The 25,777-nt window shown below is 34.1% G+C and overlaps 1 protein-coding gene across 1 annotated transcript in view; it reads left to right on the forward strand.

Annotated features, from left to right (window-relative positions):
* The window catches only part of LOC106867405 (GTP-binding protein Rhes), a 157,377-nt gene that overhangs the window by 70,716 nt on the left and 60,884 nt on the right, over window positions 1-25,777 (forward strand). The window contains exon 2 of the mRNA XM_014912266.3: window positions 10,305-10,681. Coding sequence (XP_014767752.1) covers window positions 10,305-10,681 — 377 coding nt within the window. The remainder of the gene's footprint in view (window positions 1-10,304; window positions 10,682-25,777) is intronic.

The following is a 25,777-nucleotide window of genomic DNA, read 5'->3' on the forward strand; positions in this document are numbered from 1 at the left end:
TATATATGTACACCCCATACACATGCACATGAAGCTCTCAATTGTTCTTTATTTGTAAAGTACATAAAATATGAAAATCACGTTCACGATCATGAAATATCGCATTGAGAAATTTATACTAGGTTATAAAAATACAAACGCATAAATCATGCTTTTAACTCGTAAACGCCAACCACACGCAGATAACAAAGAATACATTTACCAGTAAATATTTCATTAACTCAAAACACACACACACACACATTTGCTGGGATTGGAATAAAATTATTTCTCTGGGTTTATACCCACATTTTTATGTACAATGCATGCACTAACTGCGATATATAATACACCCCGCGTTGCAATTAATGAAATAACGTACGTCCATAAGCATGCATGTAAGTAAGTTTGTATGTAATGTATATATTCATCTATGTATGCATGTATGTATGTGTGGAAGGGCATATAGGTTAAAGGACGTCTTACTGATTTTCTTTTTTAAAATTTCTCTTCATTAGAGAATAAAAAGCCCGATCTGCAAACCAGAAACAAAGGTTTTCTTTTGACAGAAATGTATACGCGTACATCAACACAGGAAAAAATCCGGCCGTTATAATGAACTTTAAAAAAAATCTTGCATAATTTTGATGCTCTGCTTACGGTGTGTGCTAGCCGATCTCTTCGTGCCCGAAAACATTAGTTTTTCGTTATTGCTGTGTGGTAAGAAGCTCGGTTTCCATTAACATGGTTCTGAGTTCAGTTTCGGTTCGTGACACCTTGGGCAAGTGTTTTCTTCTATAGTCTCGAGCCAACGAAAGCCTCTTGAGTGGATTTGGTTGATGAAAACTGAAAAACGCCCGTAGTGAGTGTGTGTGTTTGTAAGGATAAGCAAGTTAAGTAAGTCGATATGCAGAAAATATTAACTACATTTGATACAAAAATGTACATATGTTTACGTATAAAAAGGTCCAACTTACACAGAAAATAAATGATATCAAGAATTAAAGGGGTTGAATTAAAGTTTTACGAATTCAACAGCTGTTTCTGGGGACTTGATGCTCCAAAATAATGATTGTAAATTGATTTCATCATCGGATATTACCAGCCTCCGTCTTCTAAAACCTCAAATCCTTGAAGACGGAGGCTGGTATTATCCGATGATGGAATCAATTTGCAATCATTATTTTGGAGCATCAAGTCCCCAGAAACAGCTGTTGGACTCGTAAAACTCTTATTCAACCTCTTTAATTCTTGATATCATTTGTATTCTGTATAAGTCAAACCTTTTTTATATATAAACATATGTACATTTTTGTATCAAATGTATTTAATATTTTTTGTATATCTTCTTGCTTAACTTGCCTATCCTTACATTTACTCCTCTACCTGCTCCAGTTAAAACCTCTTGAGCACTACGAAGTGTATTCTATACAGAGAGTATCTGCCTCTCATCTCAGGTGGTGCTATTAAGTTAGACATGGCCTGGGCCTATACTGACTGAAACCTATGAAAGTTATATATATATATATATATATATATATATATATATATATATATATATATATATATATATATATATATATATATATATATATATATTTGTTTTGCAAGATTTTTTATGTGAAATCGTGTGTTGAAACAGATGTTGTTGTACTTGGGGATGGTCATATTGCCAGTTTAGCCAATAAAAACACACGCACTGTATATTTGGTGTTAATTTTTTTTTTTTTTTCAGCTTTATATTACATTAATCTTAATCTTAATCTTATTTCGGCCAGAGTTCTTTCGTCACACTTCTGTGACCTCATCAGTGGTCCTTTGTTTCCTTCTTTCTTATGTGTGTCTCACCTTGCTAACTATCAGCCATTTTGTATTTTGTATTCCTATTGTATGTGTCTACGCATGCGTGTCCTTCAATGTGTCTGTGTCTTTTGTAAGTGCATGTGTGTATGGGGAGTGTCTGTATCACCTATATTCTCTGTTAATACGTGTTCATTTGTATTAGTTTTTATTTATTTATATGTTCATGTGTGTGTGTGTGTGTGTGTGTTTTTTTTTTTTTTTTTTTTAATGTGTTTAATTAAATTTTGTTAACGTATGTAGTATTTAATTCCATTTGTTTATCTATGTATTGTATTATACTTTGTTCCTATTATTGTTTTATGGGTAACATGTTGTCACATGCTGTGGTTTGTTAGTGGCGTATGTTACTGTTCCATTCTAGTTTCCTATTCAGGCTAGGTTTCCCTTCTATTATGTGTGTAGCTTCAGTAATTTGTCTAAGTGCTGCATCACTGCTATGTGTAGATAAGATTTTAATTTCTATGTTGTTGATTGAGCCTCTATGTTCTTGCTCAGCGTGCTGGTACAGAACTGATGAGTTCTTCCCTTCCTTAAGTTCCCTCCAATGTTCGTTTGCCCGCTCCCCTATACTCCTTGCTGTTTCGCCTACATATGTCGTTGTCTTATTTCTGCATCGTCCCTCTGTACATCTTATACTATAGACCACATTTCTGGTTTTGCAGTTCGTTTGTGGGCTAAATCTACATACGATACAGTTCCTATCAGTGCAGGGGGTTCTACTGAAAGGGTATGTTCTACTGATAAGGGATTTGATAGGGTTGCCTGGCCTTTCAACAACCTTAATTCTTAGCTTAAGTTTGTCTAGGGCCCTTCTAATGCGGTACGCCAGTTCGCCTCTAGGGGTGGTGTCGACGAACATGACGCTTTGGTACTTGTGGCTATTGTACCATGAGCTTGCCTTCCCTATTTTCTTCTTAGTTCTTTCTATGGTGTTCCATGATTTGCTCCTATAGAGTGGGCAAATCCCATTCCTATCGTTGCGTTTGATTGTTTCAAACTTCTTCATAGCTCCTTTGTAAACCCTGATCCTTTCTTTATGGCTGTAACCCGAGAACTGCATGCGGTGGACGAAATGTTGTATATGTCTCTTTAATTCTGTAGGGTCGCACATGCAGGAGACATTTCGCATTACTCTGACGAGGTCTGCCATCAATATGTTGAATTTGGCATTGTCCGCAATAGCCGAGTTCCGGTGGGTCAGGTACTTGGAGGCCATAGGTTTTGTATAGTGTGAATGGAGGATTCTGGTTTTATTGTTCTTAGTTTCTAGCCAGAGTTCAGTATCTAATACAGGTAATCTATGGTTAGGGTGTTTAGTAGGGTAGTCTATCGTAACTCTAATACTCTGGTGGATGGAGTTAGCTATTCGCTGGATGCTCTCCATAGTCTTAGTTTCTATTTCTATTTCAGGGGTACTCTCTTGTGGGGGTGTCTTTACCACTAAGTTGATATCATCGACATATCGAGAGTACACATTCACGAGTATGGAGTTCTGTGTCAGGCGTTCCTTAAGCCTTCTGTCCCACCATACCATGAAAAGATTGGCCACATCACCGGCGATACTAACCCCGATGGCTGCCCCCTCGTCCTGGGCGTATAATTTGTTGTTAAATTTAAAGGTGTGGCCTTTTAGGGTGACCTTTATACTAGCTCCTAGTGCATGTGCGATCATTTTCTTTACCTGGTGGATATTAGTGGGGGTCCGTATGGCTCTGGTCCATCCACTCCATCTCTCTATAGGGGTCTTCCTAGCCATAGAGGTAATTGTGGGTGGTCTACCTCTTAGACGTCTACTAGGGCAGAAATCTCTAAGGTCGTATCTATCTAGATATGCATCGTCATATGTCAATCTAAGTAGGAGGCCCAGTTCTTCTGTGTTGACTTTTTGGAACTCTACTTCGCTCTCGTTGATCATTTCCACGCACTTTTCCACTGCAAAATCCACGTCGATAGATGGGTATAGTGATACCACATCCATGCTACCCACTATACACCCTGTCAGGTTGCAAGTGTTGTTGCAGTCGTTGATCCTGCTGAGGAGATCTTCCGTGCTGTCACAGACATCAGGTGACATCTGGATTATGGGGCGTATGATCATTGAGAGGAAGTAGGAGATCCTGTAGTTACTAGCGACATTCGCTCCACAGACTGGTCTTGTTGGTGGTCCCACTACAGGATTAGTTGTTACTTTGTGGTCCTTACGGAGCCCATACAGCTGTTGAGTCGTCACGGTTTTCCGTATATACAGTGCGTGTGTTTTTATTGGCTAAACTGGCAATATGACCATCCCCAAGTACAACAACATCTGTTTCAACACACGATTTCACATAAAAAATCTTGCAAAACAAATATGTAAACGGAACAACGCGAGCCTTAGCCAGGCTAGCAAGATACTGAAAGACACTGTATTCAGTTGCCTACGGAAAACCGTGACGACTCAACAGCTTCATTTTGTTAAACTATGTGTCTCCTCCAAATTACACACTAACAGGGTCACATCCAGCGTAGAAAAACTAGAACTCACCAAGGGTCAAGCCGAAAGGCTAAAACGGACGCTAATGGCGAACATTAAGAACAAAATATATAAGGAACTCAGCCAACAAAATAAGCGTAGACGCATTCTATTAAAAGAAATTAGAGGCATCACCACACGAACAGAGAGAACCACACTTATGAATATAATACACGCAGAGAATACATATGTCATACGCCAGTGCAATATACACTTTAGAAAGAAAATCTCGTGGTTAAAAAGTGAACAGCAATACAAACTCGCAAAAGAAGAGAAAGAGGGATACCCAGAAACAATAAACGGAATTGTTATGGCAGAGGTCCCTCTACCAGCAGAGTTCAACAGAGACAACGAAGCCAACATCTATGGGGGAATAACAACAGACCCAGATGAAAAATCGCTACTTCAACTACCACCGAAATATGCGATATATCACAAGGTTAACCCCATCCAATGCCTCTCCGAAATCGAAAAGTCGTTCACAAAAATACGTTGGAATTTAAACATGTACAACAACAACAACAGCAACAACACGAGCGACAACAACAACAACAATAACCGCAGCAACAACACGAATGACAACAACAACAACAGCAACAACACGAATGACAACAACAACAATAACCGCAGCAACAACATGAATGACGACAATCACAACAACAACAATACCAACGATAACCGCAGCAACAACAACATGGATGAAAACAATCACGACAACAACAATACCAACAATAACCACAGCAGCAGCAACAACAACAGCCGTAGCAACAAAAACAACTGCAACCCCATGAACACCAACAGCAACAACAACAACAGCAAAAACGAACACATGAGGACAAGCAATAGAAACAAAAACAATAACAGAGAAAAAATCGAATACAACAGCAACAATAACAGGGAGAACGGACACACAGACACAGATAACCATAGGCACAAGAACACAGACAAAGGTAAGGCCATGGGGGTCAAGAGGGAGAATAAAGCTGAATGCAACAGAATTCTTGGACAGGGAGTCAGCAGACCTAAAACAGAAAACACTAGAGGGGATGGTAACAATGGCGGTGGTGGTGGTGGTGGTGGTGGTGGTAGTGACAGTAACAATAGTAGTGGTAGGAATAACAGGATGAATGGGAGTAGCAATAACGGCAGTAATAGTAGTGGTAGTTACGAAGAAGACAACCCCAGAGGGGCCAACAACAGGAATACTAGCCTCCTTGACACTCAATTCTTCAACATACATGACAAAACTTATGATATGAGCCGGGTATACCCGACAACATTACCCTTTAACAAAAGAGTCTGCATCCCTAAACATACTCATGACCACATGGAAGCACAGTTCACTATAGCTAGGACAAAACTTAGACAGATTTTAGAATTATACACTAAGAGACAGAGACAGAATAAGACAGAGGCCCAACAACTTGGGAATATACCCGCAAGTGGCCTACACAAGCTCATGCAGCGCACGAAAAAGGGAGAAGTGGTATGCCTTCCCACAGATAAGTCCGGCAGAATGTCAATAGACAGCCTGCCGAACTATATCCAGGCAATGCAACCTCACATCGCCAATACGAAGGTAACAACCTTACAGGCGCATGAGGAAAGAGAAAAAGTCCTCAATGCCCACATGATGATGTGGACAATTGTCCTTAGACCCCAGAAGCGCACAGCCAACAACTTCCAAGCCTGGAACAATGATATCCCGACGCTGTATGGGCTCCGTAAGGACCACAAAGTAACAACTAATCCTGTAGTGGGACCACCAACAAGACCAGTCTGTGGAGCGAATGTCGCTAGTAACTACAGGATCTCCTACTTCCTCTCAATGATCATACGCCCCATAATCCAGATGTCACCTGATGTCTGTGACAGCACGGAAGATCTCCTCAGCAGGATCAACGACTGCAACAACACTTGCAACCTGACAGGGTGTATAGTGGGTAGCATGGATGTGGTATCACTATACCCATCTATCGACGTGGATTTTGCAGTGGAAAAGTGCGTGGAAATGATCAACGAGAGCGAAGTAGAGTTCCAAAAAGTCAACACAGAAGAACTGGGCCTCCTACTTAGATTGACATATGACGATGCATATCTAGATAGATACGACCTTAGAGATTTCTGCCCTAGTAGACGTCTAAGAGGTAGACCACCCACAATTACCTCTATGGCTAGGAAGACCCCTATAGAGAGATGGAGTGGATGGACCAGAGCCATACGGACCCCCACTAATATCCACCAGGTAAAGAAAATGATCGCACATGCACTAGGAGCTAGTATAAAGGTCACCCTAAAAGGCCACACCTTTAAATTTAACAACAAATTATACGCCCAGGACGAGGGGGCAGCCATCGGGGTTAGTATCGCCGGTGATGTGGCCAATCTTTTCATGGTATGGTGGGACAGAAGGCTTAAGGAACGCCTGACACAGAACTCCATACTCGTGAATGTGTACTCTCGATATGTCGATGATATCAACTTAGTGGTAAAGACACCCCCACAAGAGAGTACCCCTGAAATAGAAATAGAAATTAAGACTATGGAGAGCATCCAGCAAATAGCTAACTCCATCCACCAGAGTATTAGAGTTACGATAGACTACCCTACTAAACACCCTAACCATAGATTACCTGTATTAGATACTGAACTCTGGCTAGAAACTAAGAACAATAAAACCAGAATCCTCCATTCACACTATACAAAACCTATGGCCTCCAAGTACCTGACCCACCGGAACTCGGCTATTGCGGACAATGCCAAATTCAACATATTGATGGCAGACCTCGTCAGAGTAATGCGAAATGTCTCCTGCATGTGCGACCCTACAGAATTAAAGAGACATATACAACATTTCGCCCACCGCATGCAGTTCTCGGGTTACAGCCATAAAGAAAGGATCAGGGTTTACAAAGGAGCTATGAAGAAGTTTGAAACAATCAAACGCAACGATAGGAATGGGATTTGCCCACTCTATAGGAGCAAATCATGGAACACCATAGAAAGAACTAAGAAGAAAATAGGGAAGGCAAGCTCATGGTACAATAGCCACAAGTACCAAAGCGTCATGTTCGTCGACACCACCCCTAGAGGCGAACTGGCGTACCGCATTAGAAGGGCCCTAGACAAACTTAAGCTAAGAATTAAGGTTGTTGAAAGGCCAGGCAACCCTATCAAATCCCTTATCAGTAGAACATACCCTTTCAGTAGAACCCCCTGCACTGATAGGAACTGTATCGTATGTAGATTTAGCCCACAAACGAACTGCAAAACCAGAAATGTGGTCTATAGTATAAGATGTACAGAGGGACGATGCAGAAATAAGACAACGACATATGTAGGCGAAACAGCAAGGAGTATAGGGGAGCGGGCAAACGAACATTGGAGGGAACTTAAGGAAGGGAAGAACTCATCAGTTCTGTACCAGCACGCTGAGCAAGAACATAGAGGCTCAATCAACAACATAGAAATTAAAATCTTATCTACACATAGCAGTGATGCAGCACTTAGACAAATTACTGAAGCTACACACATAATAGAAGGGAAACCTAGCCTGAATAGGAAACTAGAATGGAACAGTAACATACGCCACTAACAAACCACAGCATGTGACAACATGTTACCCATAAAACAATAATAGGAACAAAGTATAATACAATACATAGATAAACAAATGGAATTAAATACTACATACGTTAACAAAATTTAATTAAACACATTAAAAAAAAAAAAAAAAAAAAACACACACACACACACACACATGAACATATAAATAAATAAAAACTAATACAAATGAACACGTATTAACAGAGAATATAGGTGATACAGACACTCCCCATACACACATGCACTTACAAAAGACACAGACACATTGAAGGACACGCATGCGTAGACACATACAATAGGAATACAAAATACAAAATGGCTGATAGTTAGCAAGGTGAGACACACATAAGAAAGAAGGAAACAAAGGACCACTGATGAGGTCACAGAAGTGTGACGAAAGAACTCTGGCCGAAATAAGATTAAGATTAAGATTAATGTAATATAAAGCTGAAAAAAAAAAAAAAAAAAAAAAAAAAATTAACACCAAATATACAGTGCGTGTGTTTTTATTGGCTAAACTGGCAATATGACCATCCCCAAGTACAACAATATATATATATATATATATATATATATATATATATATATGTATATATATATATATATATATATATATATGTATAAAGACAGCGAGGTAGCAGAATCGTTGAAATTACTCTAGCGTATAAGTGGAACTTATGTTATCCATTCACCAAGAATAAATGAAAATAAAATTGATCCTGGTCATATTTGAACTAAGTTGTAATTAAATATTGTCCGAAGCTATATCTCTTCTGTTCCTCAACTTCTTTTGATAACGTATAATATTAAGAATTATCGAGCGCAGCACTTGCCAGAAAAGCAGGATATTGAATTAAAGGAGATGTAATGTCGTCCCGTCCTTCTTCGTCTTGTGTGCACATCCTGCCAGTGTTGATAAAGTAGGTGGTAGGTATAGTTATACAAATGAGGCGAATTGTCTGCACTTACAGACGCTTGTCTTACATTATGTCAGAAGATGTTAATCCAGAACAATACGGTTTGAAATATATAAACAGTAAGTTCATGTCGACTTCTAACAGAAATTGGTTTCATTCCTTGTTTGGTGCCACACCACTTATGTCAATAAAATCTTTAGGAAAAAATATGGAAGTCACATCTTTGTATTCTTTGTTCTCCTTTACAACTAAGGCTTCATCCTTAATGACAAAATTATTGTTTATGTAATGAAAACTTCGACAATCAATGGTCGTAGCACATCATTCAAAAAGCCATTGTACAAGTGTCATTTGCTAAATAATTACGTGAATTAATTCAATTTCAACTAGAACTACTTCATCGTTCAGTTATAAATTGCGCTTTGAACGGATATCTCAACTGACGTTGACATTATCGAAAATAATTTTCACTGTCTACTTTTATTGAATGCTATAAATTTTTTTCTAGAGACAGAACACGCATAAATGATTTTACAATGCATTTATAATTTCTTTTTGCTTCAGTAATCAGAATATTCAAAAGTAAGAATCGTTACTACCCATACCACGCCTCCCAGTAATTTTATTGCTAAATTAGCACAAACAATTAGTCGAGCACGTGGCTTATGCTATTCATTTACGACCAGTAAAATTTTGCTGTCTCAACATGCAATATTATATACTAGAGATATAGAAAGGTTGCGTATTTCTTTTATGTTTTTCTTCAGTGAGTATGATGGTAACATTTTACGAATTTATTGCTTTTAAACCATAACAATAATAATAGCATCTAACCAGGCTTTGTCGCACAATGTAATTGAATTCAAATTTTGTTTCTTGTGTCTCACTCATTGGTTTTGACCTTGCTTTATTATTGGATTTTATTGTTCATGGTTAAGATCTTAAGCTGAATAATTCATTTATGGATTTTTGTTTGGAATTATGTGTTGCTAATAGACATATCTTTTCATTATCGATAAATCTCATAATTTAATGAGATTTGTCTGGCTTTTACACACATTAACTTGTAGTATGGACTTAGTTGAAAGAAAGTTATACTAAGTGAAAAGTTAAATAATTACTTACGGTTTCACTACTGAAATATTGGAAGTTCCGCTTATAACATATTTTCGGTATTAAATCAAATGAAGGAGAGAAATAAATATACCCACAATTTAGAAAAATAATGAGGTAATTCGCTCTTATCATGCTCTTAACATTTGCAGAGAACGCAACTCATTGCGGATTTCAAATTTCATTCATTGTACTATTTTGATTTAATAATCCAAGCATTTTCCTTTCAAATTAATTATGTTAATTACTCTCTCCATTTCTTTTTTCTTTTTCATAAATACTAACTAAAATCCTAAAACGTTTATCTTTTCCAGTCGTCCTTGGAAGCTGTACTTCCAAAACACAGACAACGATAGCAAATCTTGTTTGGCTGTAGGTCAATCTCATTTGGCATGTCTCTGTTGGTCTCTGGGAAATGCAACAGCCGCAGACATGGCTCTTGTAGAACAAGGTGATAGTGCTCCCCCTGAGAACTGTCATCGTCTTGTCATTCTTGGATCGGCAAAAGTAGGGAAGACTGCCATTGTTTCAAGATTTCTTGCCAACAAATTTGATGAGAACTACACACCGACCATAGAGGATTTTCATCGGAAAATTTACCGAATTCGTGGAGCTCCCTATCGGCTCGATATATTGGATACATCTGGAAATCATCCGTTTCCAGCCATGAGACGACTATCGTTTATCACAGGTGAGAATGTAATCTATATTTATCCTATATGTGTTTGTTATTGCTTATGCATATTTATTTTATACATAATCACTTTCCTGTGAATATCAATGAGGGAATACAGAAATATTACTTGTAACCACTAATCTTTTGATTGGTGATGTATAACAGTGCTTGAAAACATAGAGAATAAAGTCCTTAACCAATTCGATTTTCAGTCGTAAAATTTTATTTCATTTTAGTTTCTGAAGTCAATGAAGCAACTATTAGATTCTATAGACGCTTCTTGTAACTTTCCAGCACAAATTAAATTATTGCGTCTGGACGAAACAAAAGTATTTGCCTACAATCTGTACATTTAAATGGAGACTTTAAGGTATATGTATCACCACCAGAAGTTTGAATTCTGCCAGCAACATGATACAGTCAATATATTGTATTAACAAATATTTGCTCTCTTTAACAAAACTGTGTTAATACAAATAAATGATGTGAGCAACTGGAAGATTTGTGGCATTTAAAGTGGTGTGTTTTAGGCGATAGAATACGGACACAAACTGGATGGAAGATTCCAGATTTATGAGGATTACTAGCTGTTTATCTCTTTGGTGACAATGCTATGGGTGAAGTATTGTTTATCTAATTTGTTGTTATCAGTGATGAACCAGATATAAAATATTTCCCTTGCAAATGTTTAGTGAGAAATTTTCAGATCTCGTCATTGTTGGCCATGTTCAGACGTTCATACACTGACGTGGGTATTTGTAAGTTATACTTGTAATTTTTATAAAATATCTTGTGTTGCTGTTAGATGTTTTATTCATGCCGCGTATATGTAAGACCGAATGTCTATTAATAATATATGCAATCCAGTGGAGAAGGTGGCAACAACGCACCATCAGTTTGTGTAGTGTTCCAGTGGAATTAATATTCTAATGAATAATGCTTGTGGTAATGTCACTGATATTCTCATTAAACATTTTGTCGTTGATAAATTATGTAATGTTCATTGCATGATGCCTATAACTCGCTGATATACTGAAGCATTCTGAGAAAGCTTAGTACCTTAAGTTTTATAATAATGGAAAACATTGCATTCTCCAGGATTCTAGTGGTGAAGTGTTCATAGCTATTACTACATTGTTTCTTTAGTTTGACCTGAAGATATAATACGTTATGGACTATAGAAGCATGTATATATATTTATGTACTTGGAGTCGTGGTAAACGTCTTTAAAAAATAACTTAACTGCAGTTTAGTTGATCTTGTTTGTAGATACTGCATATCACTAGCGAAGCTAACGTCAATGTGGAATCCAGGAATATCATGTAACTCTTATGAACATAAGATGTTTTACCTAACTTAGGGCACGATTATAAATATCCTTATAACTAAAGAATGATGAGGATTGCTGAGTAAGAGTTAATCCCTTGATTAACTATATCTATAATTCGTTGTCGATTTCCAATTATAGTAGGTTTCCTCTAAAATATTTGCGTCGTTTAATGTACCTTAAATAATGAAAAGTATTTGACTTACAAGTGTCCGTTGGTTAATGGTATATCTTGGTGATATCACAAAATATGATAAAAGCCATCTGTAGCACCATAAGATAATATGAAGCGTTTCAAATTTTGGAAACAACTTTAAACATTCTAGCTTATAAATTAATGCGTAACACACCAAAACAATTATAAGTTCTCTACAGATAATACCAACACTGGTGGTGCCCCAGAATGGTCACAGCCTTTAGACTGTACATGTAAAAAAAATAACAGAATAACACATTAAACATATAACTACTAGCGAATTTATCCTGCTAATCATTGCTATTCAGTAATAATAGACGACCGAGCATAAAAGAAAACTGTTTTTATGAATAAATTTAAACTGCTCTACTACAGATGTAGCCCTTTATTTTAATACATGTGGGTTCATTCCTATCATTATAGTAAACACTGCAGCCTACCAAAATATACTACAGCTAAAAATAGCATCGACGATTTGCTACGAAAAACTGATTCTAAATGCTTAAACGTACACTTATACATAAATATACATTTATACTTAAATGCACACGCGCGTGCGCGCATATATATATATATATATATATATAGTTACTACCTCATTACAAGAAAAGCTATACAGGATGTATCGATAATTCCAGAGTCCAAAATTGAGTTTCTTGCTCTCAACACAAAATAAAATCGATTAGAAATGGTTGGAATTGCAGAAAATTGCGTGGATGGATATTCATTTATCGCAAAGTTAGGCTATATACTGAAGTATGAAAGAGAATTATGCCAAATGTTTCCTTTCCTACAATACCAAAACCACTTCGGACGATCATTTGCAATGATTGCAATCGCTTCAGCTATGAAATATGATGAGAAAGGGTAAAACAACTTCCTCGTGTTCTGATGTAACAAGAGAATATAATACTTTTGAGTGTGTTGAAATGTGTCTGGAAAGAAAGAAAAACTTTTTACCATTATGTAATATGTCTAGAAGGAATAACATTTTAACTGTGAAGGCATCTAGTTGGTATAGAATATCTTATGGGAATCAACGCATTCGGAATAGTGTTAAACTGGTCAATATTAAGAAGAAACTAATAATGGGCCTGAAGTGTAAGATGGTAATATTTTATCATGGAAGGCATAATGTTATATGCTAGGAGAGAAATGAGATTTAGGGTCATTTATACTTTCCGAAAGGGAAAAAGCAACATAACTGAAATGAAATGGTTTGAATTGAGAATCGAAACGAGGTCATAAATTACCAGTATGTTAAATACAAAATACAAGGTGAGTTAGCAACATAATTTAAGTAATAAGTTCTAATGCAAACCGAATTATTACTCTGAAACAGATGTATTTTTAAAACTATGTATATTTTAAAATAAACCTCAAATATCAGCATTTCATTGTAAAATATAATGGTGTCTTAATCCGTTTCTACGCTCTGGGTAGTATTACTCTAATAACATACTTGATTATTCAGAAGTGGGTGATTATAGTGGAAGTAGAATTTAGAAACTATGTTTTCTAATGATTATATGATATGCCTTCTGTCATAACAATTCTGTCATAACACTGTCATAACAATTCAACAGAATCAAATACAAACATATAAATACATAAAAACAACAGAAAGTGCTATATATTTCCTTATACATAACTTCTGGAATTATTTTGACTTGTAAAACATCCAATATTATTTGCTAGTAATATTAGGCGATTGATGAAATCCGATTCAAATATCTATTTCTGAATTAGAAATTGCGCAAGACTTTGTTTTTTTAACTATCAGTTTTAGATCTTTTATGTAAATTTAGCCACTCTGGTTTTGAATGGATAAGAAGGAAGATTTTTAAAATATTTTTTACTTGATCACCTGGAAATATTTACTAGAAATATCATTAAATCAAGAAAGAGCCCAATAGCAATCTAACATAATCGAAATTTCAGCATATCTAACAACAACTAATGGAAAGAATAAGGAGCCTCTGCATGGACACTCGACATGTGAGAAAAAAGCAGTCGAATTCATTCAAATCAAGCTCACAGACTCAAAGTTGATACGAAGCATTGGAAAATGTAATCTAGATATAAAAAATTGCTCGATGATCAAAACTAGAATATCTTTATAACTGCTTCACTAGGGACCGGCTGCAGCTTAATAACACATAACTGTTGAAATTTATAAATCAAGCAATAAATCAAGGAGTAGATAATTAGGAAAAACTACTCTTGATGTTCATGTTATAGTTAACCACATTGGACAGAATATGTCAAAGTGATGTTTAAGTTATCACTGATTTTAGTAGCATCTGTGTGAAATGTCATCCAGTGACACAAGATATTCAAATTTAGGATTGCTCTAATGTAAGAAAAACAATCGAAATGCTGCTTTTTCGCGAAGTGAATAATATATTTAGAATATTTCTGTTAATGTTTCCATTATATTACAAATATAAAAGACCAGAGATCGTTTTGGGGGAAAAGAAAACAGTTACAGCATTCCTATGGAAGTTAGACAGGCTGATGTGAATTCTGCAAGAAGCATCTATTTTAAAAAACAAATCAGATCTATAGTCATATAACATAGAAGTAGAAGTTATTTTACCTGCCTTGGTTATAAATTTAGACTGCAAAACCATTTCGGAAATTGATTATATAAACAAACGTCAATACAATAGTTTTATAAGACAGTGTTTCAAGTGTAAGCGATAACATTTCGTAAGCAGAGAGCTGCAACGTGGTTTCAATTTCTGCTTGTATGTATTTCGGAAAGCATCAACGTCGTACTTTTTACTTCTTTCCTCCTGCTAAGTATTGGGCATTTGTGCTTAATCAAAACGAAAACCATAATGTAAATACTGGTTTCTAGACTAACAATAAAAATGTTTAGCGAGAATTCTTAGAATCATTTAATAATCTAGGCACATATCTCAAGTAGACAAACATTTCCAAAAGTTTAGTAAATGAGTGTAATATTACAAAAATACAATAATCGAATATTCAAATCAATAACTATTGAAAAGCGTAATGATTTATATATTTAGTTAATTAGTTCCGTTTTCTTTCAAAATAATTTTGGGATTTTAACATCGCATATTTGATGAAAAATAAGTTGTACGACAGAGTAATGTAAATATTCTTAAGCGTTGTACTTCTAATTGTAATTGAATGTTCTATAGCTAATCAAAACGCCACTAATCAATAATCACTGAAATATTCTTATCAAGTTAAGAGAAATAAATTAAATATTTATGTAGCCGTAAAAATAACCACGGAGGCACAGAGGGGGCTCTTATGTTGAGCGCAACCTTATTTCTATCAAAGACGCTATTTTTCAACGGTTTAGTCAAGCTAAATGTTCTACAATGTGGACAGATATATTACTGCAATTATTGACAGCACAGTTCAAATGACAAATATGACGACATTTCAGTTCGCCTAGTACGTGTCTTGTGGTTTGGAATCATGATATGTTCACTAATTAATATGTGACTCTAGTCTCAATGAAATCACTGTTACCAAGTAATAGATACGTGGCTCGAGTCCTCTCGAAGAGCTTATATCTTCTTTTTGTTTAAATATTCTGCTTTTCTTATAGAAAAACCCACGTTTTAATGATCAATTCATTTTTAATGCAAAATGACTTGCCAAACCAAGATGGTTCATTTATCAACGGTTTCAAAAATAGTAGCCAGTAACGGAATAACAACAGTCCATAAAATAGTTCAAGCTTTACCCATGATTTCACACGTTACTGAAACCGAACGCTAAGGAATAATATGAATTCTTGTTGTTTATGAATTCTGTTTTTGAATGAATGATCTATTATTTTACTGGACAGCTGCTGGGGTTGTATTTATATGTTTACACAGTATTTGTGTAAGAAGAAAAGTGAAGAAATTAAATCTATATTATTTAAAACAGTTTGATTCGACTTCAGAAACTTGGCTCATTCACACTTAGTTAACGCTATATGCGTTGAGGGCCTTTTTCTTTTTTATGTCCACTCACTCATATATATATATATATATATATATATATATATATATATATATATATATATATATATATATATATATATATATACACGCACAAATGTTTATATGTATACTTATTTACATATATATGTATGTATGTATGCTGTATATATATATGTATGTATGTATGTATGTATGTATGTATGTATGTATGTATGTATGCATGAAAGTGTGTCTGAGTCTGTCTATGTATATTCGTTTACATATTTGCATATATGAATATGTATATGCATTTGTATACACACACACACACCTAAATATATATATATATATATATATATATATATATATATATATATATTTTCAAAGATACACGTCATAGATGCTCTGGGTAACATCATCTGTGATATTTGGGAGAAGTCTTAGAGTGTGTGTAGTCTTTCAACATCAAACCCCCGTCGCTCAGTTGACCTAGCTGAGTGATGTTCTGCTGCAGTATGTTGACCCACTTTCTATAGACACTTTGTTGGCTGAGTCCCACGATCCTGACAGACCGTGCCTCTTCTAAGCCTGCACAGTTCTTCTATATCCTACGTGTCGGAAACGAGCTTCTCGGGAAGCACTCTCTTCCTGATGACCTCCCATACAACGCCAAAACATACCTTAAAGATGTGGATGTAAAACGCTCAGCATACTAAAAAAGACTATACATGAGTATATTTCCCGAAGGCTTGAAGAAATGAAGACTCTCTTGGACTTGTAACCGCTACATCACATCACAATTTAAAGGTTATGAATTTGCTATCCCAAAACAGGAGATTGCTAGGAAATACCTTAAGAACAAATGAGACTGCGAAGATCTTAGAGCTCAAGACGCAACTAAAAATGTAGATTTTTGTCATATTGCTATGGAATACATCACACTTACGATTAGCAGCTGCCCAAAAATGTTGTCAGGGTACTATATCCCTATGCGACACTATGTTGTGGCAAAAACAATATACAATGCCGTTCGAGAAAAAAGACTGTCCTAGAATAAATATAGAGAATCTCTCTATTACACGCACAAACATCAACACAAGGAATATTAGTTGAATATTTCCATTGAGATATCTGTGAAGTGTAAACATAACATCCCAGTTATTGTTCGGGACAGACATGAAAGCGTACGTACCATCATAGAGATTCAGCTGTCCTGCTGATGTAAATCCCTCTTTGAAAATCAAAGAGAACGAGGATAACTATGGACAGCTTTTTCGAAATCTCCAGCATCTATATCCAGATTATAAATTCATATTTACACCAATAATAATGGGTGCATTTGGTTTTATGAGTAAACGCCTAAGCGATAAGCTAGGATTTTCAGGAGAAGGAAATCGATAAACTAACTTGCGCATTACAAATACAATCTGTCACTAAAGTATGCAAGACATTTCTCAAATATAAAATGTAACACTGTTTTTGTTATCTACATTCCAATGACTGAAATTTGTATATTTGGTAGAAACCAGGTCCGTCATCAGAAAAAAAAATTCAAATCATTGAAAACAGAAGATAACACACACACACACACACACACACACACACACACACACACACACACACACATAGACACACACACACACACATAGACACACACTATATATATATATATATATATATATATATATATATATATATATATATATATATATATATATATATATATATATATATACATATATATATGTATATATATATGTATATATATATATATATATATATATATATATATATATATATATATATATATATATATATATATATATATATATATATATATATATATATATATATATATATATATATATATATATATATATATATATATATATATATATATATATATATATATATATATATATATATATATATATATATATATAAATAAACGCATGGCTCAGTGGTTAGAGCATTGAGCTTACGATCGTGAGTTCGAATCCCGCAGGCGATGTATTCTTTGAAGGTTCTCAGGTTTTTAAAGAGATATCTAAGAAGAATAAACAGGCTTGTAGTCACCCGTGGCCTGAAAAATAAATGAATAAGTATATGAAATTTTCCGCTAAGCATGTACATTAATTCTGAGATATTAAATCTTAATTTCTTGGAATTAGTTTCTCTTTACCTAAAGATTCGCAAAAACACTACCAATAAGATTTGTTTTCTTTCTCCAACTCGTTCATATGCAATTTGCTATTCATTTAAATTCATATATACTTGAGCTTATCTTATTATTATTATTTTGAATATAGATAACGGGTTCCTCTTCGTATTACACATGTTGTTGCTGCTCTTTAACCCCCAAGTATCATGCAGAGTACTTCGTGGTTTCGTGGACTATATTATGCAATATGTCTTTTCCCATTTCAGATGGGAAGTTATGTTTCAAGGGATGTTTGTCTGCTCTATTTTTCTGCTGTCTAATAAACATAGAGATTTCTGTCATTGGCTGGTAATATTACATATTGATGTAGACGACGTTTAATAGCTACAAAAACATAAATTTAGTGTAGTGACAGCGGAATGTTTTTCTTTTACCTCAATATTTCCCTATTAATGTTCTCTTGATTAAAAATTGTATGCGCTTGAAACAATCATGATAGCAAATCACCATAGAGCAATAAGTAATCTGTTGACAGATTAAAAGCATGACGACCCGGTTTGATATTTATTGGTGCGAGTTCATCTTAGTTATATCTCTTATTCCTTTGAGTAAAGTATTTTATCGCAACATTTCCATGCTACTGCATCTAAAATATTAATCCTTAGACAGACAAGAGACTCAAATATGATACGCCTTTTGTTTTGCTATCTATATTTTATATCCAATGTTACAGAATTTATATTTATAGATTCAGAGTTTAATCATTATTTATGCCTATTCTATACTGGCTTTGCGTTCGATGCTGTTAAATTATATTTATGAGTTAAATGTTTATCGTTTTGCGTCTTTCTCTCTGCCAGTTACTTTGTTGTGAAGTTTATCACATACATATGTAAAATTGCGTGTGATAGTAATTGTTTTATCGGTGATCATTGACTGTCTTTTAAGTGGTTACCTACTTATATTGTCCACACACTTCTTGTACGGAGAAAAATTCATAACTTACATTATGTATTCAACATGTCGGAAGTTCTTACTAAATAAATTTTCATTATTAATAACCAGGTACATGTGGCTCCTTGACAGAATTGTTACAGCATCGGGAGGAATGCTTTACAGTACTCCTTCCGGCTCTTTACATTTTGAGTTTAAATCCAGCCGCGGTCACTTTTCTCTTCATCCATCCAGGGTCGATATTAGAATCGCGGTTATCGACTAATCACCTCCACTCAAAATTGCTGCCCATGTTCTTTAATTATAAACAATTATTAATAGCCATATTTGAAAATGTGGCTTGAAAAGAGAGGCTAGCTTAATGAAAAGCTTAATTTTTTTCCCTGGAATGTGAGACTATAAACTTAAGACATCAATCTAAAAGATTGCAAAGTGTCTAATCCGAGGTGTTTATCTCTCTTTGAAATGACAAATACTAAGATGTCACTGTATTCCTTTCATATTTCTAGTTTACATGTCTTATGTATGCTTGCGTTTCGTGTTTAAAACGTAGATTGCATACTTTCATTGTTTGCTGTTTTAAGAAGTTTGAGTACTTGCAGCATTTTTGATAAGACTAAGACTTGCCTTTTTATGCAATTTGAATTATTATTTTCTATGTATCTTCACTAAGGATTCTTTCACATTATTGTAGCGAGTACAGTAAATGCCACGTTGTGCTAATGAGGTTAAAATACCACTAAAATATGTTTTGTTCATGGCTGTTTCCCGTAGTTGCTGAAATATTTGTTATTAGCCAGTAATTTATTTTGTTTTTTCCTCATCGTCTACTTATTTCTAAGTAGCGTTTTAATTATCCTTATATTTATATGTTAAGAGAACCTTAATCCTATTTACTACATCAATCTGTAACTCACACAGAAACAATACCTACATACCAATGTAGTTAGCAAAAACGAGTACAATACTTGTTTAACGAACTATAGCACAAAGTAAAAATTATGTTGCATTGGCATGGAAATAATAATTACTATATTGATTTCTTATATTATCACAATGCCTGTTATACATAAGAAAGGAGATTAGTTTGTGTGGTACTCGGTTCTTTCTCAAATGCTTAATGAAGTTTGCAATGCAGAAGGCTTACACATGATCATCAAAACTATGCCTTAAATAGCATACTATATGGTATGTCTAATTGAAATATTTATTAGAGGATGATGAATAAAACTAAGAACTTAATAAGTAATATACATCATATTACATAAAATAATTGTGATTAGATTCTTAGTTTACAAGTATACTATATTGTAGCTTAGTGCTTCTCAAGCATTTATAACTATCGCTTCTTTTCTATTACTAACGCCTGGTTGCTTAAATTCATAAATAGTAAATACATAACAAAAAATTGCAACTAACAGATTGATCACCATTAAAAGACTACTTGCATATAAGTCATTTCCTCAATATAAAATAGAATGCGAAAACAATATTTCAACTGCTAACATGACCTGATGATTCACCCATAGAATAACAGCAAAAAATACCTTTGAAAATTAGGGCGCGACCTGGTCATTAATAAGTTCCACTAATGATCGTAATATCGTAGTTTTAATTCCCGAAGCGGGTGGTGTATTATGTCCTTTTTTCACATTGGTACACTCCACTCAGCTATATATAAATTAGTTCGACCAATAGCTGGGAAGTTAAGCTTGTGACAGGTGTGCCTCCCGTTCAGGAGTGAGTGTTGTAATCGCAGTCTCTTATACACGCAAACCTCGTGAATCCTAAGGCTCATAGCAGACCTAAGTCTTAAGGGGATTTAAATTATGCGTTTAACACCATTACCATTCCTTTCGTCCTTAGTATCCATCCATGTAAAATTTTGCATCTTCCCACTGTGAGATACACTGTTCTAGCTTTATCACCATACTTGCTCTTAGTAATGAACATTTAATTTCACAATTAAACATTTCTCAATCAAACATTTGTTTGGGGCGGACTATTCAATATTATCGCAATAACTCGGATATGATATGACTCAGTTATAAACAGCTTATTTTATAAATAACATCTCAGAAAACTGTTGTAAATTCCGCTCAATCATGAAGACATTTCAGCTGACAGCTACTAAGTTGTACGTAACTGATGAAAAGAAAACGTATTACAAAATGATTGATAACATACATTAAATTCTTTAAATTAATACAAGGCCACTTGTTTGAATGGAGTACCTGGTCAGTGAATATTTTGTATACTATCTAGGCATGAAGCAAAATGTTGAATCCACATGAATTTTTGATGTACAACATAACGACTTGCAAAGCAGCTTTATCCGACGATCTGTCGATTCCGGCATCCACTATTAATATTGCGAGTTAATAACAATAATCAAAACGCGTGGAAATTCAGTGTTTTATAAATTGCCTTACTTCTATATTGATATGTAAATTAATAGATTTTCATGCCATAATCATTTTATTGATATAGATTTGTTTTCCATGCGTTTCCGTTGTTAAAGCTGTTTAAAGCGTGACATTCAAACTTGCTTCATTATTTTAAAGATTTTATTATGTAAATAAGTTCTTTAAGACTTAAAGAAATTATTTTTATCTATGATATTATTCTGCTTGTTACAACGTTCATGTTTTCGTCTGTTACGCTTTAAAAGAACTTAACTATGGATAAAAAAAATCGAATACATAATGAAGCAAGTTCGAGTGTCACGCTTTAAACAACTTTAGCTACAGAAACGTATAGAGAGCAAATCTATAACAATGAAAAAGTTATAGTATGGAGATCTATTAATTTATGCATCAATATAGAAGTATGAAAATTTATAAAACATTGAATTTCCACGAGTTTTGATGGTTGTTATTAACCCTTAATATCAAAAGTGGATGCAGGAATTGACAGACCATCAGTTAATATAACTTTGCAAGTCGTTATATCGTGTGTTAAAATTCATTTGGATTCAACGTTATGCTTCATATCTTAATGGTATAGAAAATATTTGCTGACAAATACTGAATTTACGGCGTTTATGTTCTGAGCTCAAATACCGCTGAGGCAACATTAGCATTCATCTTTCCGATGTCAATAGATTAGAAATTTATCAAGTACTGAGAGCGATTTGGGAAAGATGTATATCAGTATCGATAGAGTACGGACTAAAAACTTCAGAAAAGAGTAAATTTTGCTGTTCATCCCTATCGATAAAGTAAGTATCAATACTTTTGTTGATGTTCTTGAAATTATTTAAGCTTAGTCTTCAACATTTATATGCTGGGGCAGCGATTAGACATGATCAGTAATCGTAGTAGTAGAAAAGAATGTTATGACTACAACGATTATCATTGCTCTGATTAGGGCGGTAGTTGGATGAATTGATAGACCTACGAGCAAGGTACGTATCTTTATGTACTTCTGAGTTAAAATTCCATCGAGACTAACTTTGTGATTCATACCTTCTCCCCAGGTATTTCTCTTTGGTATTTATTTTACTGACTACGGAAGAATGAATAAGAAAGTGCAGGGCGTTGAATTTAATTGGCGTTTTATCCATACTTTATGGCATTGCATGTAGCTCAAAAAAATCTTTATTACTAACTGCACAATAGTGGAGACTCGGTGAGTAGAGCATCGGAATATATATCTCGAAATATTTAATCACATTATTTTACATCTTGTATTCAAATAACACTGAGATCAACTATTATCTTTCATTACTGTGAGATCAATAACATGTAGTGCCTGTCGACTACTTGAGTTGATTTAGTGAACTAAAACACTTGCTCAAACTTTCCTGCTTATGTTAGAAATCAATACAACAATTATTTTGTTTTCTCAAACGACAAATAATTGTTAAATAACTTCTCCATATTGACTGCCAACCATTAATACAAATAAATAATTAACTAAATAAATAAGTAACTAAATGAAAGAAAAACTGCTATTTCATTCGTTTTTTCTCTTTCATTGTAGAACGTATTTTTTTTATAAATTGTTTCTTTGAACTTGTTTTTGTTCTATTTTTGTTTCAATTTAAAATCTGCCAACAGATCGGCTTCTGTTCATTTGTATATTCAATTGTTTCCCGTAGTAACCATTTCTCATAAATCATTCCATTACCACCTAATCAAAACTAGTTTAACAACAGGGGTTGTCTTAGCACGTTTCTAGACCTGTATCCGGTCGTGTCGAACCAGAGTATTGAAAATGATTAGGAAGTCGATATTTAATAATATATTTGATAATGGACTATTTAAAAGATATTTTTTTAAAAGAAAAGCCATGACAACAAATAAAAAAATATGGTTAAAAGGAAAATACAGAATTACCCCTTCCATTCTTCTACTAATATATTTATCATCATTAAGGATTGCATCATTATATTGTTGATGTAGTTTATATTAATGGTGTTAGAAATCATTGCTATTGGTAGGATGATGGATGGACAAATACGCCGAGTGTCGCACAATATTCCTTGGTGCATTTAGCTATCTCTTTGTACATTCCAAGGTCACGTTTGCTTTTTATTCTTTCAAGTTTTATCCTTCCTGTGTCAGTAAATTAAAGTACCAGTAAAGTGCTGTGGGGCGATCTAACCTAACTCCGAAATTATTAGCGTTATGCCTCTGTTTAAAAAACCTATATTGGTTTCAAGTTTTGGTACAAGGCCAGTAATTTTGTGGGAGGGGGTAATTCAGTTAAATTGACCCCAGTTTTCAACTGGTACTTATTTTATCAAATTTGGCGGCGGCATTTAAACTGAGAATGTAAAGTCGGAAGAAATGCTACTAAGCATTTTGTCCGGTGCAGTAACGATTCTGCCATCTCGCTGCCTTTCTGTTTGATATAATCAAACAAAATGTGAGGTCTTGTGCTAACGTTCAGAATCATATGATAATATATTTGAAGTGCAGAATGTTTAAGAACGGTATATTGGCAAAATATAATTTCGGTTCCAATGTACTGAGATATTTAGTTGTTTTTCTTTACATTCTGAGTTCGAAGATTTGCTGAAGTCAATTATAACTTTCATTGAATCAGGAAAATCAATAAAGCAAGCGACGACCGATTACCAAGGTCGATCTCATCAACTGCATTTTCGAGGCGTTGTGTCTATAATATAAATCAATTTACTAAAACACTTCGTTAATATCATAAAAAAGCACACACACACACACACACACACACACACACACACACACACACACACACACACCAAACCTATTTCATACAATAACCTGCCTACATTTTTAACCAAACTGTTAAAAGAATATTTAAAATAAAATTTTTACATTGCTTTTTCCTAAATAGAAGTCTTTTGAAAAAATATAATTTAGTTTTTCTTTTAGTTGATGTCTTATTTTATTTTTCTCTAAGTAAATAACATATGATGGATGTTATTGAATGGAGATTTCAACGATTTCACTGCCTTTCAATAATACCCGAACTTTCTTAATGCAGAATCAATGATGTTTGGCATCTGGCATATATACCAAGCTAGAATGCTATAATAGAATGTGACATTGTGCATAGATGGTCTGTCTTCTAATAGATTAGAGGTGATTTTCTCTTAATATTCGGCTTAAACCTACCCCATACTTGCGTATTTCAAATACACTCACATACACACATACACATATAAACATGCATACACATATACATATATATATATATATATATATATATATATATATATATATATATATATATATATATATATATATATATATATATATATATATATATATATATATATGTATGTATGTATATATTTATGTATACATATGTATATATATATATATATATATATATATATATATATATATATATATATATATATATAGGCAAACCATTAAGAAATACGATGTGCGTACCGTATGTATTATGCTCAACAAACAGATTAAGGACATTGCGTGCAACAATTTGTCAAGATTCATTTAGTTTTCCTTTTCTTTTCATTGATGTCAATAAAAATGAACAGGAAATGTGATCGTTTGAATGATTTATTATAATTGGTTATTTGTGAGATTAAATTATATTACATCGAACACATGCTCTTTTGTAGAAAATTTTTCATAAAGAACAAATTCAGAAATTCTAAAAACACGAAACGAATGTTGTAAAAATATTTAAAGTATCAAATTTATTAACTTCCGCTAAAAAATTCTTATAACTTTAGAAAATATATGAGTCAGATATCTCTAAGTTCACTTACGTGAGTCATCTATCTCGAATTTCACTTATGGATTATAAGAATATTTATTCCTAAGTCCAATCAAATTTAATTTGCCTTATGGTTTGGAAGTTATATTAATAAATGATAAAAATTATATTTAAAATCTTATTTTGACTTTAAACGATTGGAAAGGACTCTGATAGAAATTATATTAAAATTCATATCTAATGTTTCTTATAGACAATCATTAATTTGCGACTTATGTCTGACTCATAAATATTTTATGAATCAAAAATTTATTAGTCTTTGATGGTGTTGAAGATATTAAAAAAA

Source organism: Octopus bimaculoides, chromosome 2 (assembly GCF_046866305.1).
Source record: "Octopus bimaculoides isolate indiv1 chromosome 2, ASM4686630v1, whole genome shotgun sequence".
Classification (NCBI taxonomy): domain Eukaryota; kingdom Metazoa; phylum Mollusca; class Cephalopoda; order Octopoda; family Octopodidae; genus Octopus; species Octopus bimaculoides.